This window comes from Neodiprion virginianus, chromosome 1 (genome assembly GCF_021901495.1).
Source record: "Neodiprion virginianus isolate iyNeoVirg1 chromosome 1, iyNeoVirg1.1, whole genome shotgun sequence".
In the NCBI taxonomy this organism is placed as follows: domain Eukaryota; kingdom Metazoa; phylum Arthropoda; class Insecta; order Hymenoptera; family Diprionidae; genus Neodiprion; species Neodiprion virginianus.
This window is the reverse complement of record NC_060877.1, coordinates 13,560,149-13,580,287: the sequence shown is the minus strand read 5'-3', so window position 1 is coordinate 13,580,287 and position 20,139 is coordinate 13,560,149. Positions and strand designations below refer to the sequence as shown.

Genomic DNA, 20,139 nt, shown 5'->3' with positions numbered 1-20,139 from the left:
AAAAAAATTTCGAACATTTTCCACTGACAATTGTAGTTCAAAGACGATTTTTAAGGTTGTTCAAAAATTTCGATAAAAACTACCCGAAAATTTTAAGACCGACAACTTTTTTTTCTACTTTTTTATAGTTACCGGTACGTGGAAAGATCGCCTACGTAGTATTTTTAATGATCAAGGATCTCGGATCTTACAATTAGGTGTAGTATCCCTTGAGCGTACAGGTCTGACGTAAATCGTAGTATTTTCATTAAAATAACGTTCTTTTTAAATTTTATTTTCTGTAACCTACTCTTATCACACAACATACTATAGGAGAATTTTCTTCATATTTTTCAATTATATCGTTGCTAAAGTTTAAGTTTTGTAATAATATTAATATTTAAATAGCAGTTTCGCCTGTTTGATATCGTGCTATTATATTATAAGATTATGTAATAAGGATATAGTTAAAACTTTTAATATTCAAGTTTGAACGTATTGAGGAAAAATATTAAGAAATGGCTGCGCTTCAGGGCCTCTGCTCGTTTCTTTTTCTTCAATATTGCATAATTTTAGGACTAAACAAGCATCAAAATATAAACTATCGTTTCGCCAGAAATTAAAAAGTTTTTTTCCATAGTTCAGATTTTATGAATGAAAAGAAGCCTATTTTTCTGGCGGCAAGGGTGGTCTAAAACCAGTGCTTCGTTTCCTTGTAATAATATACTAAAATATTTACAATAAAAAAAAAAAAAAAATGCTGTTACATAAATTTTTTTATTTGTTTCGCAAAATATAACCCCATTTTTAAAATCCTCAATTTACGAGCAGTGCAGGTAAATCCGCACGCATGAGAGCGCATACGCGCGCACTGTGCGGACGTTTTTTTATCTGTAAGTTCCACGTAACTTCGAACCGCATTAGTTCAACAATAAGTTATATCTAGGGTAAGACTCTGATTTTTTTGGGGGAAAGTTTTCATGTTGTTCTCCAACGAAATAAACTCTACTTATGGCAACATTCTCAAAAAAAAAAAAAAAAATTGAAAAAGACAGTTTTCAACCTATTGGCGGTGATGTTCTAACGTCAAAATCTTGACTCAGAAAAGACGAATGAGTTGTTGGAAGCAGAACACTCCTGAAGCTTTCAAAAGATGTTACAACCTTTCTTCTATCTTTTCTTGACAGAGATATCGTACTTCAAAGCCTGCACGTGTCCAAGCTTTTTGCATCGACTTTTGACGCATTCATTCGAGCGATCAACTGTGCATAACACCATGCGTCCATAATTGGTGATAAGTGATAAAAATTTGATTATAAATAATACGAAAAATCCATCTTTAGGAGATGTCAGTCGTTAACTTCTTATATCCAATTTAGAATCATAATTAATTTACATCACTTTTCAAAAAAGTTTTATGAGTGGAACAAGGGATTGCCGTGCATTGAATTACGTTCAATTATTATTTACTTTACATCGCAAGACCTTGTTTTTTGAATACTATTTATCAATAACACTTTTTGTTTTTGTGTACTTGGCTTGCATGTTCCCCAATTTCAAACAAATATGTGCAACTACTACTTTTATGTGAAAAAGTCTGAGTTTGCCGATAAAAATGCACTGACTTCAAATAAGGCTCGAAAATTTAACATAAATTGAAGCACGAAAAATTGACTTTCGATACCGGCAATGTTTTTGCTGGCGGTGAAAATATTAGTCATGTGTCTTGGACTTATAAGTACATAAGTTACATATAAGTACCACTATATAAGTGGCTGCCATATATTGGCTTGGATAAGAATTCGATGTCTTGGTCTGTAGTTTTCTTGGTTATGCTATTGCCCCAGAGTTCGTTAAAACATGTTCTTCCATAAATGAGTGTAAGTGATTTTAGGATATAACAGAGAATTAAGGTGAATCCTGTGTAATTTTTGCCTTTATTGTATTTCACGGACTAGCAGAAGCGACGAGCTTTTATACAGGATATGTTACATCTGTTAACATCACAGTAAAAGCATATTGACATTCTCTATGCCGCAGTTATGATCAAAAATCAAATAAGTATGTAGCTGGCAGCCGTAACAGGAATAAGTTTGAACCCTAAAATCCCGAAATTGAGTAATACACAGATAAACTGGCCGATTGTCACTGGATATACATAGCTGAGTAATACTTGCTAATTGCAGCTGAACACTTATTGGTAGAATAAGATCTGCAAAAGCTGCTCTGTAACTGCGACATACAATATATTCTCGGGTTGTGGCCACAAAATATGGTACAAATATCAACGTTGTCATAAAAATTTTGAATGTATTTCTTAACATTACTCATAAGCTTACATGTAATATAATTGCTTTTCAAAAATATCTCTAGTCAGAATTTAGCTAATAAATCATGTTAAATAATAATATTTCATAGCAAATCGCTACCGTAGCATGTGCAAAAAATCAACCTCTTGACATTGCAGTGACTCAAAAATAAATTTAAAAATACATTTGAAGACAATCAAAAGAATTAAATAAAATAACTCACAGTCTTAGCTTATATTTAGCTATTTAACTCTTAACCCACGATGCTGATCTTCCAAATTGCAATGAAATACTTGTTCGTTATATAACATTGGTCGCAGAGATCAAAAATGTAAATATAGCGTCATTGCTGGAACACCTTGAGTAAAATGTTGAACTTTCATATATCGATTTCTGACATAATTTGCCAAATAAATTAGGTCTACGAAATCTTAGAATTAAACCTTCAAACTCTCAACACCAAAAATTAATCATCTTGCACATTAATGATATAATTAAGCTCGCTTCTTCGACTTGCGATATTTGCAAAAGGACAATCTTGAAATTTTTTATGTATGACACGTTTATATTTATTTAAAAATTTATGTAACTATGGTATTGCAAATGTGATACTAGTTGCGCTACCAGAGCCTCAACGTTCGATTAAAGTGGCTCTGACTCATCAGTCAAATATTTATATAATTAATTTAGTTCTTTTATCCCCGGAAAATGAGTTTTAAAGCATGACCCATATCCTTGTACGCTTAGCTTGCGGTTTGACAATATCGTTAATTGATGTTTAAACACTTTCTTTTATAGTATTATTCTGCAAGCTGCGTGTTTCCTATCCAATATTTTTCAGTTTTTAACATTTTATCTCATTTTGGTTACAGTAACGTGTAATAGTTATTAAAAGTATCAGCTATAATTACTATGATCATTATCTAATAGAATTTTTAGATAATATATTTCATCATTCATGAAGGAGTGTGTTTGGGTATGCCGGTTAAGCATAGCATATGCATATTCCCTTTCTTTCTTACGTTACCCATTTTATTTACAGTAACTAATAATTGTATTGTAACATTTTCTCTTAGTTTATTCATTTATTTATTAATTGCAAAGCCATGTCATTGAAAGACAGCGTTTCAGCCGCAATCACAACACCGGATAAATCGATAACTGCATTTAACAACTTATAAGTAAAACAATCTTCATAGAGTGCTAATAGTATGAAAAATACATGAATTGGTACTAGTAATTATTATACCTCTGAATTTGTTAATAAAAAAATATCAACTATAGCATAAAAATGTGACGGCCCAATAAAACGGTTATTTTAGTACTGCATTCAATTCGAAATTACGAATTTCGTATTATTAAGTAAATTAAGATATCAAGGTGACACTGACTCAACTTTTATAGCACTCGGTGAAGTCTACCTGATACAAAGTTTGGTAATTAAAAAACTAATTCATGTATTTATGTACGCATTGTTAAATTTTATTTCCAATATGGGCAAACTTGCGTGAATAATAAAATTACAACGGTTAAAAGGGATCTGATACGTTTCGTTTTTTTGTCAACATGTCCTTTAGATCTCTAAATTCGAAAATATACACTAAACGTATTATTTTACGTTCAACGTGGAAAGTAATATGAAATTGACAATAACGATTAGCGAAAAATACAAATAATAGTATGGAAATATAGTTAATGTATTGCGTGTCCACTAAAATTCAGATAACTGTGAAACATCAGACTGAAGAACTGAGTTGTAGAGAATAATTATCTAATGTACCTACGAACAAATCAAAGTTATCATTCAGTACTCCCTGACACGTTCTGCACAATACGATATCAACTTTTAATTGTTACATAAACCAGACTGTTGCACTCAAAAATACACTCTGCACAAATAATTATTCTGAAAAATTGTTTGATTACTAAATAATAATAATTACTCATTTTTTTCAAAGAATTAGAAGAGTCGTGCTTTTCGTTTAATCTCGTTGCGACGCCATTGTGGCAGCCGGTAAAACTCAGCACGAGTGAATTGTAGAATGGCTTCAAATTCAGCGTCGGATAGGTGCCGCTGAATAAGAAAAAAACAAACATTTCAATTATTCGAATATTAAATAATCTAAGTGCTACAAAACTACACATAAAACTATACAAAACAGTGTCACATGCCGTACCCTAAACCTTTCATAAATGCCCTTGCAACAGGCAAAATACCAAAACATGGATGATGAAATAGAACATTGTGTATCAAAGACGGAAAGAAGTCGATTACAACTGGAAAGGTGGTGATTACACAAGGAAAGTCGCCCTCCACACGTGATGCACACTATAATTTTTTTTCTACTTCATTCGTTAATGTTTTGTGACCTCGACAATTCGGGAAGTTCTTAGGCTGGCCCATCAAACTCAGCCAAATTAACCACTTGTTGACGTCTGCGATAACGTCAAACATCGCAGAGAATTTCAAACAATGAATGACAGCTGAAAAGTTGTACTTCACAAATTGGAAAACATGCGGTAAGCGATGAAACATTCGTCGCCTGAAATTTTCAGGCATACTATTATGGCGTTTTCATGAACCAAAATAATTATCACTTTTGGACCGTTAAAAATACCAGAATTGTGAGGCACTTGAAATTTTCGGTATTTATCAAGGAATTTCGGGGAAGAAAAGAACAAAAATTAAATGTACCCAAATTTTCCGTTTGAGATTGATTGTTGGAAACCAAACCATTGTTGCAGAATTACAAAATATTTTTCTTCAAAACTTCAGTTTTAAAACAAATCCTATGACTGTGTCATTACTGTTCATAAGACTTTTTGAATCCACGATATCATGGGTTGAAATTACTTGACTTTCAACTCTCCCATAGTTAAATTTTGATAGGAAAACAAAATCGAAGTCAATAAGTAAAGTATTTCCCCATAAGTATGTAGTTGGTAATCCAGATATTTATAAGTAGTTGGTAGTAAATTGATCATACGGCCCGTACGAAGTATGGGATCTACAGAAAAAAAACTTTTGGTTCAACAATGGGGTGCAGCATGTAGATGTTTCATATAGTTTCACTCAAGAAAAAGAAGTATCAATTATCGGTTGCATATTTTGTAATACATTCTAGTATTATAAACAAATCTAGTATTAAGAAATTGCATTCAGAACTCACCTCTAGATTGCAGCGGTCTACATCGCCAGGCAGCCTGTAATTGGTGATTAAAAGGAGATGATAAGGATAAAGCTTCGGTGGCTCTCCTGGATTTGCTCCCATGTCTGGTAACGAGCGCCTTACATGATGTCCACCATGATTTACTGTGACAGATCCCAGACCACCCGTGTACGTAGTGGATGATGGAATTACCCCACCGTCATTCTGATCACAATTAATAAACAAATAAATGTGTATGAATTTACCGAAATATTTTGTAAATAATCTGATCAGATTCACATGCATCATATTGCACTCGATTATAAAACTAGACAAGTTTAACACTAACAGCTTCAATTTTTGAATAAGAATCGGAAACCAAAAAAAAAACGTGAGTCCAAACTACTTTGTACAGTACAATATATAAGAAAGTTACAAGTTTGATCAATTTGTGAACAGTGAATAAACTGAACTTGCATAACACATTTTGACCACTCTAAGTGGAGAATAAAACCAACATTCCCGATTTTAATTAATCCAAGAAAATAACATATTTCACTAAATTGCCCCAAAACAGTCTCATAATGCTAATAAGAATAACCATTTGTACAGTTAAAATGATAGCTTTTATTTGGTTGAAAATTCCAGAGCTCATAGCGGTCTACTTGTTCAACAAAAGTGATAAAAAAATACCAAACACTTAGGTATTTCGGCAAATTAATTGTATTGCATCTTATATTTAATATCGGTCTAACTCTAACAATAATCATGTATAATAATCAGATCATGCACTAATAAGATTATTATAATAGTAATAATATTCGGTTACAAAAAATAATTGAATCATTAATTGCATCGGTACAGCTCTATTCAATTCATGAAATTCAAATAAAATGATGCATGCAGAAAACGACTTTATAGCTGGGGCACTCCACGAAATCTTAATAACAAGCGTAAGGTCATATTTCAGATCTGCTAAAAAATTTTATACTTATGTAACAGCATTTGTCGAAAAACAGTCCAATCATTTTTCATCATTTTCTTAACCAATCCCATTTGATATATGGTTGTATTTGCTATCTTAAAAGCGCTAATTTTTTTATAATCGGAAAAAATTCAAGAAAATCTAGTGAAATATAATAAAGATTTTGAGCCTTGATACAAGATGGAATTTTGAAAACAGCAAAGGTTACATTTAAAAACGACACACATGTATCGAAAAAATAACAAATATGTATTCACCTTCTGTTAGCGCTTGAATAAATTAAAACAAAATCTTTGATCATTGTACCGGCACCCAAAAAGAAGTGGTCTGTACATTTGACCAGTCCCATCTAGGGTTATGTATTTCGATGTGCTGAATCCAAATCAGAGGTCCGTTTGGCCCGTGCACTCTCAAAATTTTGAGTAAATTGCAAAAAACCAATAAGAATGGCTAAAAATCGTAAAAAATTGGAGTTATGAAAATGGAAAAAATTTTGATTAACCAGACCAAGTATGTTTCTTATGTATTTTGATGCGCTGAATCCGAATCCGAAGTTCTTTGGTTCCGTACACCTTCCAAATTTGAATAAATTGCGAAAAAACGTTAAAAATAGCAAAAAATCGTAAGAAATACCCATGAAATAGCAGAAAATATCAAAACATAATATTGTTCTCACCCACAGCAATAAACTAAACATGATTACTTCCGAATTATACTATAAAATTTATGGATTGTAATGAAAATGTAAAACAAGAACGATCTTCATTGATTCCACGCTGTTCTCCGTTTGTATCGAACCCTTTCTTCTTCGAATGATCTATGCAGCGGGGCCCTCTTTCGTTTTATACTTTCTCTCGTTATTTCTCTCTTTAGGGTCCACCAAAATCGGCCGTCATTTTGACGTTCCACCTTCCTTAATACTGATTCTCCATTTCACTTATGTTTTGATGAAATCGTTCTCCTTGTTCTTTCTTCACTGTAGTCTCCAAGGTTTGAAGGAAATTAGTCGAGATGAGAGTGAAGGAAGTGCAATTTAAGATTCATCAAGCACTCCAAATTTTTCAAATTTCCTAATAACCTTCCAATCAAATTCTAGTAATTCTCACCTTTTTTATTCCCCAAAAAATTCTGAGAAACATTTTTAAAACTTTGCCAAGCGGCCTTCTCACTATTGTTCATTTTTGCGAAGAAATTTTCGTCTTCAAATAAACTCCGAATTTGTGTAAATTTGAAGACAGTTTTGGATGAAATCCTCAATTGCATTTTCTTCACTCTCATCTCGACTACTTTCCTCAAAACCTTGGAGACTACAGTGAAGAACAAGGAGAACAATTTCATCAAGACATAAGTGAAATGGAGAATCGGTATCAAGGAAGGTGGAACGTCAACAGGATGGCCGATTTTGGTGGACCCTAAAGAGAGAAATAACGAGAGAAAGTACAAAACGAAAGAGGGCCCCGCTGCATAGATCATTCGAAGAAGAAAGGGTTCGATACAAACGGAGAACAGCGTGGAATCAATGAAGGTCGTTCTTGTTTTACATTTTCATTACAATCCATAAATTTTATAGTATAATTCGGAAGTAATCATGTTTAGTTTATTGCTGTGGGTGAGAACAATATTATTTTTTGATATTTTCTGCTATTTCATGGGTATTTCTTACGATTTTTTGCTATTTTTAGCGTTTTTTCGCAACTTATTAAAATTTGGAAGGTGTACGAATCCAACGAACTTCGGATTCAGATGCAGCGCATCAAAATACATAAGAAACATACTTGATCTGGTTAAAGAAAATTTTTTCCATTTTCATAACTGCAATTTTTCACGATTTTTAGCCATTTTACCGGTTTTTACATTTTACTCAAAATTTTGAGGGTGTACGGGCCAAACGGACCTCAGATTTGGATTCAGCGCATCGAAATACATAATCCTAGATGGGACTGGTTAAATGTACAGACCACTTTTTTTGTTTTGTGTGCCGATGATTATTAAGAGATGGATTTTTTTATTGCCTTCGAAATATATATCATTTTAAAATGTAACCTCTGCTGTTACGAAATCTTTATTTTCTGTTGGGGCTCAAAGATGTTGTTATATGTCACTGGGTTTTTCTGAATTACTTCAGATTTTTTAACATGGGCGCATCTGAAATAGCAAATTAATTCATATCTCGGACGCGATTGGTTGAAAAACTCATTGAAAAATTATGGGCTTGTTTCTCGACAAGTGCTTTTACATAACAAGTTTGGGAACCAATCTAAAATACGAAATTTCAATCTCGATTGAGACCTCATGTATGGAATGCCCCGGATATAATATATATTTTTATATTTAAACCAGAGGAAATATAAAAAAAAATTCGCGTGTGGTTTGACAGAAAAATGGATTACTAAATTGTTGTTACATAGGACTTATGTTTTCCCGAGAACTCTCTGAAAATTGATCTACATTATCCCCAAATAGTTGGAAAAGTGACAAAAAAAAATTAAGTTGAGAAAAAAGAGTAACTTGAGTGAGAAAAATGACGCACTACGAGCCCTGAAGTTCATTTCAATCTGTACATGGATTTATTAGTGATATACAGTGATTTCAAAAAATTATACATATACGTACAAGAATCACTTTAGTACTTCGTACGCTACCTTTGGACATGCATATCTCTGTGTACATAATTAGAGCTCAACTATGCTCATTATTTTCTCACGAACGTCTTTTTTCGAACAATTCTACTTCTTCGATTGACGATAAATACGGAAAATAGCGATTAACAGAATGTGAAATTTACAAATACTATTTTTCACAAACAGAATCGTGAAAAAGACTATCAACTCAAGTGCTATATCATGCTATGCATGCCATGTACATCATACGTTAATGTGCACGATTTTTTAACGAAGCATTGCCTTAATATTTGCGAATTTACAAGCACCATTCATGCAAAATATATATAGATAATATACATTTTCTTGTGTAGTACGTGTGTTCAAATATGCCGGTACCAATTAATTTGTACAATGCGAGAACTATAACAGAAATTTTTTGCAAGCGTGAAGCCGAAGTAATCTATATAAATAACTTAAAAGAACGATCGGTTATATCAAACTGGACAGCGTATAAAAGGCTTGATCAATAATAATTGATTCCAGTAATATATTCGCCCTGCATGAAAATTTACTCTTATTTAGCTTTGTAAAAATAATTATATCAAACCCTATGTTGAAATTGATTAAATTCAAGTTTGACGTAAAATATTGATGAATACATGTACATTACATTGCAAGTGCAAATAGCAAGCTACAAACCATGCTAATGCGCCGGGAGAAGTAGGGCGCTGTAGTACATACCAATGCCCGTCGGTCCACGTCCGTGATGCTGCCTGTCGATACTAAATGCATGGGAAAAACGGGAGAAGAAAATCATGTCAAACCATTATAAAAACTCCAATTTTATCATATTGGATTCATTATTTGTATCACTTTTGTGACTGGAAGTCATAAAAATACAGTTCCAGATTAGCGGTTCATTTCGTCACTACCATATTAAATTGAATCATCACTTATACCCATCTTCGAAAAGCTGATAGTCACATTACTTGTTTCTAAGATTAGCTGCGGGTAAAATTTGAAATACGACTGAAGAAGCAAACCCTAAATCAAACACAAAGAGGTTCTATCAATCTTTTTTAATGTTATTCTTTGATTACCGAAAAATATCCACTCAACCATACTTGTTCGAAGAAATAATTGGAGATGGTTGTAATATTCAGTTAATAAATAATAGGTAGAAGGTAGGACTAACTTATATTCTTTGCACCTCTGATTCTAGAGATTGAGCTTGTAATATGGATGTATAAGAACTATATAAATCAAATGAATTCAGGCAGTATCCAACTTGTTATAAGTAGTGAGTAAAATACATCCTTTTCGAAATTGAATAGTGTTAGCAATATTTATAGGACGAAATTGGTATCATTTTGAAGATTACAAAGTGATTTCAGAGATTGCGAAATGATTTCGAATGATATTGACACTTCAATCGCTTCGACGTAACACCCAATTAGGGGTACACGTTTACACCCAAGTTCAGGGTTTCTTTCCATGAGGCCATTATTGAAAAAGTAGGATACGATATTTTTGAAATAACTACAGGCCTCTGTGTATAGTTGAGCTAATATTCATCATAAATTCCAAGAATTGACAAAGTGGCATCTAAACTCTTAAGATCTAAGACTTAAGACCCATGGTCGCGGTTCAACATCACACTCCTCAAAGAAAACTCCAACAGATACTCAAAAACAGGGGCTGTTCTGGTTTATACATCCACATTATTATCGTTATTATCATTATTATTATTATTATCATTATTGTTGTTGTTGTTTTCGTTATTTTAACTGTGATAATAAAGTACCACATCTGATACTTAAACGAGATATAGACTTAATGGACCGTTTCATAAATCGAATCGGTCATGCTAAGAATATTTTTTCAATTTTGCATGCTAATAGTTCTCAGTAGTTAGATTTTCAAGTCAGAACACAGACCCGATACTGCAAAATTCTTGTAATATTAATAATACTGTACGAATATCAATTTGTTGACAATATCTTACTTAGGTTTTCAATTAAAAATATTGTAATGAATTTTGTAATACCAGGTCTAGCATTGGCTCAATAAAGTTATTCCTTAAGAACTACCATCATACAAAAATTGAAAACAGTTGTTCAAGGCCTCATTGATCTGCTACGCATGGAACAGCTTTAATACAAGCTTTTAAAAATATTAAACGCTATGAGAACAGAGATAATAATGAGATAATGTAAATTAATTTGGTGACAAAGAAGAGAAATTTCGTTAGATTTGAATTAATTTAAAAAGCAAAAATCTCTTGAATAAAATGTAATACCATTTTTTAAATTATAATATGTTTTACCTCTATAAAGCTAGTACCGTCTCGAATGAAAAATTAAAATATTAGCCCAAAACCAGGAGCTAATTAAGTGCTAATTAAGTGCCGTGACCCTGATGTTAGAGCTCCATCCCTTATGAACAAAACCGGTGGCGATGTCATGGTGAGATTAAGCTGCCACTGTACATTGTTGAAAATTAACAATAATCAAAAATCAAAATATAAAACTCAAGAGCTATTTAATATGTTTATACTATACAATGTACTATAAGAAAATGAGAAGAAAACAGCGATTTCATGAAAGTACTAGACTAGAATACCCCATTTGTGCCAGATCACTGGGTGCGAATTAATAAAATGGCACATGTACTGTTCGATAACAAAAATATGTCCGCATTTGATTAACAATTGAGTCAGAATTCTAAAATCCAAACATTTTTATTATCCAAAAATTTCACTCCAACAGTAATGGAACATTTTTGACAATGTTTATCTGGAATGCGCACAAATTTTTACATTTATATGTTGAATTCCGTAGAGGTTAATCCATGTTTCACATTTTTTTATATATTCGATAATTACACCATCTTTCCATGGTAAAATTTATGATTCAAGTCAACTTTTTTTTCAAGAGTATGTGACCAACATTTTGATATTCATGGAAGGTTATTTTTCATATCAGATAAAATTTTGAGGTAAAATTTTTGACTTATTTTTTTTTTTTTTTAATATCGCTATCCTCAACGGAAAGAGAATTCATTATTTAAAAAAAAATTATTAACTCGATTTTTGAAGGAATGAAGATGTTATATCGACGTTATAGCATTTATTTACTACTTGATAATTCAATAATTTGCATCACGAAATTTTCAATTAGTTAATTAGTAGAAATTATTAAACAATGAAAAATGACCGAGATGTGGATAAGTGAGAAGCTCAGAGTGGACGATATCGTCCATGTTGGCCGGTGGAGGATTAATCTTATCCTATATTTTTCACCGGTTTTGACCATAAGTGATCAAGCTCCAAAGTCGGCGTCACGGCATTTAATTAGCACTAAATTAGCTCCTAGTTCTGGACTACCCAATAATTTAGTTTTTCATTATAGGCTTTATAGAGGTAAAGGTTTTGGCCAGTCAGGCTTCAGCAAAATAAATGAATAAAAGCATGTAATTTCCAAATATAAATACAGTGGGACAGACATTTGTAAAATCTTGATAAACTGATTGTCAGACACAGATTCTAATTTGATATTTATCATGTTCAAGGTGGGGTATTCCTTGCAAGGTCAATCAAACATCTTACGGAATTTTATTGCTTTTGTAATTTTCTATAGACAGGGACCTTGATTTTTTACAAAAATATACACAAATACTTAATAAATTATTTTTACTCAACTCTATCAGCGAAACATTCAATTTCCCCAGTGCTTGAAAATAGTAAAAAAGCAATAAATCCCTTGTTGAGTAATCTCACAATCACCCCATGTAAATAAATTGTCAGCATCAAGATTTTGAAACGTCAGATGAATTGTTTTAGAAGTTCAAATGACAGTAGTTTAATTGGTAAAAGATATGAAACCAAAATATTAGTGAAAAATTGAAAAATCATTACAATTCAAAATTTTTACTCACTGTCGGATTTCCCAGACGAAAAATCTGTGCTGTGCGTTTTATCGCCCATTCCACTGAATGAATAGTCACCCTGAATAACAATTAAAATACCAATCAACAATTAAAATTGATGTAAGTCATCCACATGCTATTTACTTTCAAAAACGTAACGCTACATGTAGCTCAAAGGACTTCTAACCACAAAGTGTGAGTACATAGATATTTTTGGTGAGGTTCTCAGAATAAACATAATTCATTCGTTTCGACTCAAAATATTCCAAGAAATATAAAATATTTACTACTGATACTTCAGTAGCAAAGAAAATCAACATTCTTCAAGTTGTTTTCCTCAGGCTCAAATAAAATAATGAATCACGTCGTGTCTGAATTAATGTTTAATAATGCAAATCAACCATCTACATAATACCTACTCATAGGGATAACTGTGTTGGTAGATAGTAGAATTCTAATACTTTCTGTAACAGCATTATTGGAGTATGAGGAAGGCAACAGGTTAGAGTATCGTAGAATAAAAGTAAAAATTGAGCTAATGATTGCCCAATTAATATCTGAATGTAGAGGCCCCTTATAGCGGCGTTGCGACTTACGGGGAGGGCGGAAACGGAACCACCAGTTGAAGAAAAGGTGTGACTTCGCGGTGCCAGACCATATCCCGGCTTCGGAATGTGTCGAAGAGAGCTCACAACTGGTTTTAATCACCACAAGAAGCAATTAGTTTTAACAACGTTTCATTCCTAATCTCCCATACAAATGTCCCAACGTTCGCAATTTCACACGCATCACGAAAACTTACTCCTTCAGATCTAAAAATAGCTTTCGTGTTTTTGATTCTTATATAATTTTTACAACGACTTACGGATACCAAGCATCCATTCAAAACAATAAACGTTAATAACAACAAATAGAGTTTCAAACTCAATAAGGACTTCGGATGGTAAAACTTTTAATAAACGTAATACAAATATGTTTCACCTATATATGTAGCTAACTTTTTTGTTAATTCAACAACCACATTGAGGCGTTTGAACTATGTTATAATGTAAGATTTCACAGTTTGTTTTCTACGATTTTCAATATTTTTCACAGTATTCGTGGGAATATGGTCACGAAGTAAAATTAGTCCAAAAACATTCGAATCAGATGAAAGCACCAGACTTTAGGCATTATCAATGTTCTATAATTATGAAAGCGTTTGGCAAATTGTTGATATCACAGTTTATGTTACTCGAGTTTACTGAGAATCATTTTCAGAATATAGCAGAGATGTTGTTGCATTCGAGTTCACTATCAATGGCGCACCTGACATTGTTGGAAAGATAAGAAACATGTCCGCTCGTTTCCTAACTTTTCATTCAGCGCATACAGCCCATTCATCCTTGAATCATTTGTCCCACCGCTCCGTGCCTACCTGTATCACACATGAATTACTGAAATCGGCAAAGCAGGTAATAGCAGAAGTTGCACGGGTTATCGATTCGGTTTAATCGCACTGTTCGCAAGGGTTCTTCAGTAATTTGAATTTCTCAACATCGTACTGAAAATATTCAAATCGACTCTTAGCACATCTAGAGGGTATATTTACCTTTGACACATACCACTTTCTGTAACATATGGCACCACTAAATCAAATGGACAAAGTTTACTGCATTTGTAATGATATAAATTGGTGGTTGTATCAGGCCTCTGGCACTCATCTAGGTTCTCGTATAGCAGGACATCCCGTTAATGTTCCAGGCGCTAATAGTCACCTGCTTCACCCCCTATGCCTCCCGCCCCCCGCAAATCTGCTCTCTGCGTTGTTTCCAACGTTCACATAACCAATGGAGACCCAGCATTGTGAGCAGGTGACTACTGGCGTCACGTAGTGGCGGGGGAAACTATAGGGGACACGGTAAAACCAGGAATGCCAAGGGCCTTGGTTGTATAGAAGGAGCTCAATAAAAAATGTCGTAATTTTCGTATTACCAAAATTGATCGTTAACAAATTGCAAGGTATAATCAATTTTTACAGAGACAATGTCATAATCTGTACGGATGTAAGTTTAGAACACTGCAACTCTTTTTCCGTTACCTTGCACCGTAGTTTCTCAAATCGTACATGCCGATTCTTATTTATTTAATTATGGATGCATATGTGCGAGTAAATGCAATTCAATTACAGAGTCAAACAACTACGTATATTATACTGCGAGTTTTCTGTGACGTCTAACACTCGACATCCTGTAGCAAGCTTACCATGGGCGTAGACAACATGCGCGAGGCTCGATTTGGACGGGATGCGCTGCAGTAGGTGCGCCACAGGCTGCTCAGATACATCATAGTGCCTATGATGGGTCTGCTACAGGATGCGACGTATCAAAACTAACAGAAGACTCAAGGTATACTTAAATTTCGCATAAGTGTCGAGAAATTATTATATTTACAGCATCTAAACCAAATAGCGCTATTATACACTACATTAATCCTGTGGAAAGTATGTAATTGAACTATACTTATTTTATAACTCTGCCACAGCTGCAACCGAGACTTTCTTTTAAGTTTACTCAAATCCTGAATGAAGACATTAATAATTTGTGTCAATTCTACAAAATGGTACGATAACAATGACCTATTTTTTAAAACAATACTAGGGTTCGATAAAAGCTAATTATTTGCCTACTGTGAAAAATGCAACAGTAAACCCTACGGTAATAAAGTAACTACTGGTAAAAATCAAAAAATCATTGGAGTGGGTAAAAAAAAAAAAAAATAGTAATAATTTGAGGTTAATCTAGCGGAAGTACATTAAATCGCAATTTTATAAAAATTTAGATTGGCTTTACCAGATTTGTATGATTTCCTTCAACAAACTCTTGACTTACTACAATAAAACATACTTCAAAAAATTCTATCAAAGTTCATCATAAAGGAACTAGCAATATTTTACGTATAATGTTTTCACAAAGGACCGACTGTAAATTACACGTTAACGTATCCATGTTGGTTTCTTAATAATTATATAGTATCAATGATACAGATTCTTGTAGGTTTTAATATACCCAAGAATCTGTACACTTTCGGTTACAAACCTAAATATAACTTCTGCAAACAGGTCATAAATGTCAGCGAAAATGCTACTTGTAACACTGTAATATGAATTTCATGAATATTCCATCATTTCTTATATTCAATTCAACTATGACCTCTAGACTCAACCATCTTTAAACTCCAAAACTACTGTAATAAGACCTATTTCTTCACATTGGGTAAAATTGACACTTTTTGAACACTTTCTTTTATATCAATCAAATGATTTCAATTTATTGTTCCAATTGTAGTATACCCGCCTACAATATGATTTTTGATCAATTTCCAATTAGGTAAATTTCAAAGTATTTCGAGTTGCACGCAGTGACAGGGTTAGTGAAGAATGTACAAACTTACCGAATGGTAATGCCTACTGGCTGATGGCAGAGTAGATGCTCGCTGAGTACCAAGAGGTGGATAATTTCTGGGAGCCGGGGAGCGAACAGAAGATCTCCCAGCTGTTGCCCGCACACACACAACACAAACACAAAAACACAGATAGAGACAAAACAGTACACAAAATATAGCGCGTAGAGATTTTACAGTAAATTGGACGAAAAAAATCGGTTAACATAAAATAATTATTATAGTGAGTCTATAAAGATACTCCAAGAGATAGCACGAAATACGTTGGTGTAAATAATTGTAATTACAGAAACCAAAGTGATTTTGTATTAAATAATACAGTGAAATTAAATGATTTCACTTTGCAGGGTGGCCCACTCAATTCCGATCACGGAATTCCCTGACATTTCCCGGTTTTCCCTGACTAAGATCATTATTTTTCCCTAACATTTTGATGCACAATTTGTGCAGAAATCACTAAAACCTACAGTAACCTAGGTAAAGTATGGCCAGATATATTAAAATTATAAAAGTTTTTCAAAGTTGTTTATTCCGTTCATTATGATTTTTGAAAGTTGACAAAAAATGAAAATTTCCATTTTTGTGGTCTTGTTAAGTATATATTTAAGAAGGGGCTCCGAGAAGCGAAATATTTTTAGTGCTATTATTTGAACATTTATGCTGTTTGCAATGAAAATCGAGGTTCGAAGAATTATGACTAATTAACGAATGTGTAACTTTTTGAAAAATATACTTAAAAATTCTTTTCCAACGGGACATTTTTCTTTTAAGTTTTAAGAATACACCACAATTTATCCAATTTTTTAAATTGATATTTAATACAGCAAAACAATTATTTTGTGCGGTGTACTGTCTAGACACGGCACGTCTATGCCCTAACAATTGCGCAGAGCCCTATGTTCAGTGTTAAATTAAAATTGCTAATACTGAAGATAGAATTCCGAGTGCTCATACTTTTTTATTGGAAATTTCCTCCTTTTTAAGAATCTTTTTAAAATTTTCGCTAGCGCTTTTACTGTTTGAGATATTGTCAAAAAACTGAGGCTTCGTTTTTTCTAAACTATTAGGCGTCGGTGAACGTGCGTCTCCACACGCAGTGATGGCCATAGATAAATCAGACCGATGTCTGCTCGTACTACTGAATTCATGTGACAATCAACAACTAAGCTTATAATCGTCAATAAGAAGAGAAGAAAAATTGGGACGATGCGGTGATAGCATCTCAATTTTATGGACAAGGCTTTTGAAATCCGCGAGTTCTATAAAAAGTCCCTAACCAACCAGACAATTCCCTGACATTTCCCTGACTTTTCCCTGACATACAAAATTCCCTGACATTTCCCGGTTTTCCAGACGGGTGGCCACCATGCTTTGGTTGTCAGTTCCAGTCGATTTACGTATGATTAAAGACTTTAATTTACTCTTCCCCACCATATTGTGAAAAGAGATATGAAATTAAAAGTACATGAAACTATTGCAGATAGGCTATCGACTGACAAGAAATTTCAAAGAGCAAAATGAAGTAATTTAAAAATTGAATCTTTTGTATATGCGTGAAATAATGAAACGATAATTTTCTTCATGATAAATAGAAACAAGTAAGCCGAACTCCATAGAAAGTAGCCACTGAAAATCATCTGTAGAATTGCAGTGAGTAGACAGGTATAATTTCGTTGAGTGTAACGATATTGCTGTTGGTTTTCCAGGCAATGATTGGGTGCTGTTATAGTTGCTATCTAGTATTATAGTCTTTCGCAATTTCTTCGTGTAATGTGTTAGGCCACAAGCTAATCACTGCCCAGAAACTTAACAGCGGTCTGCACCAGGCCGAAAGTATAACCATCGGCAGAAATTCTACTGACATTTTTGAATACCGAAGTGCAGCCTCCTTATCTCTATTGTTCATGGTTTTTCTGCAGACATAACAGACAATTGAAAAACAACGCTAAACTATTGCTTTCAGAAATGCATTAACCTTAATACCCGAAAATATTTAAATCCTAAAAATTTTAAAGACTTCATTATCATGCGAATCGTTATGCTGCATGCTAGTACAAATGTTTTTCGTCTGTGTGATAATGTTTCCAAACATATGAAACATTCAGATACAAGAATAGAACAATAAAGAATAAGTTTGCTGATGTGCTAGCAAAGAATGGTGGTAAAAGCGTAAAACGACTAATACAAGTGTTACATTTGAAAATGTTATTTTAAAATAATTGTTTTCCTATCTTCTTTGACCGACTTAATTATTCAAGGTTAAAATACACCAAAACAAATTTCCTGTAACACTAATGTATTATTGATAATGACAATTGATTAATTTCGTTGATAAAATTGCCAAGTTAGATATTAATATGCTTTTTACAGATCGGAAGTCAAGAGCCGATTCCGATTTCAATTTAGAATAGAAACTGATTACTCCATAATGCGTAAAACTTACTACACTGTTGATTCTAAATAACAAGATTTAATGTGAATAGGACTGTAAAAACTGAGTACATTGTTATGTAGTGAAATTAGATTTTACAAATACAGCAAAATATCATGCAGAGGCGGTATACATCACCTGTGAGTTTTTACTGGGCGTACCTGCGTGGTTTTTCGTGCTACTGGACTTGGTCTAATACCATCTACGTATCATTTTGAATACCCTACTGCCTTTTTAAAGGCATTGTTAACTTACGATGGTTGAATGTCTATATTTAACGTTACACTCGGCCTGATCATCAGAGGTATGCATCGAATTCAGTTCTTCTTGTTTTGCCTCATTTTACGAACTCCAAGGCACATACCTACCTCAAAGTAGACCGAATATTCTGCTCTTTTTACAATTTTCCAATAACCATGCCACACAAGATAACAATTTTGTCGATATTCTCTGATTCATTTTTTTTTCCAACATTTAAATCATTTGGAGAAACACACAACATATTTTGCTAGTTGACAATACCTCTGACTTTCAGTTATAAAACATCCAATAATAAAGTGAGTTGTTAGTGTCATGTGCGAACGTGTGGACATGTATGAGATGATAATATGTTGATGGTTAAACACATGATTATCAGTATATTTTTAGCTATTATTTCTGTTTATAAAACTCACCATTGTAACTAGGCCCGACACTAGATCTGTAACTAACACCATCTTCATCCTCCCATGGACGAGCGTGATCTATATTCCTCGAAGGTGCTGGAAAATGTATTATAAATATTAGTTGATACAACAGATGTTTGGAAAGTCCGATTTATGAGGCCTGTAGAGCGTGAGTCATGTGCCCCATATTCAAAAAGTGGGGCAAAACAACGTTGGTGCATGCGAGAAATTAAAATACTGTATTATACACATTAGGGCTTTCTGTGGCGCATGCGCACTTTCAAATGAAAGAATTTTACGCACTGTCATTGATCATAAGTTACCTAACCCCTACCTTCGGTACTCCTCGGAACAAACTTTCCTTCACAACCGTTGCAAAAAAGAGCGTGTTACACGTGCGGATGAGTGGTATCGGACTCATGTAATTGCAACGCTTGCCTTGGCACACGTTGCAAACTTCACACTTGTTAAAAATCACCCACTTTCTACATTTGTAACACGATATACTGTTTTTTCCTTTTTTTTTTTTTTTTGAGCTGACTTACCTGACAAATTTATAGTTCTTACTAAGAGATCATATCTCTAACAACCAGTGATACGTGTCCCCAATAGTTTTGAGATTTTTCAATTTTAATAAATGACAGTATGAT

General features: G+C 33.4%; 1 protein-coding gene across 12 annotated transcripts in view; it reads right to left on the bottom strand.

Moving 5' to 3' along the window:
• Positions 1-1,897: 1,897 nt before the first annotated feature.
• Positions 1,898-20,139, bottom strand: part of LOC124302383 (actin-binding LIM protein 2) — a 37,565-nt gene continuing 19,323 nt past the window's right edge. For 3 of the 12 annotated variants that reach the window (XM_046758976.1, XM_046758563.1, XM_046758896.1), the window contains 6 exons: positions 19,499-19,585; positions 16,385-16,485; positions 12,962-13,031; positions 9,725-9,807; positions 5,459-5,662; positions 1,898-4,362 (listed from right to left, as the gene is read on the bottom strand). In XM_046758976.1, the coding sequence (XP_046614932.1) occupies positions 4,249-4,362; positions 5,459-5,662; positions 9,725-9,807; positions 12,962-13,031; positions 16,385-16,485; positions 19,499-19,585 (659 nt within the window). In that variant the 3' untranslated portion in view covers positions 1,898-4,248. Of the gene's footprint in view, positions 4,363-5,458; positions 5,663-9,724; positions 9,808-12,961; positions 13,032-13,548; positions 13,647-13,887; positions 14,370-16,384; positions 16,486-19,498; positions 19,586-20,139 lie in introns of those variants that run through there. The other 9 variants (XM_046758731.1, XM_046759369.1, XM_046758815.1 and 6 more) reach the window with 7 other exon arrangements.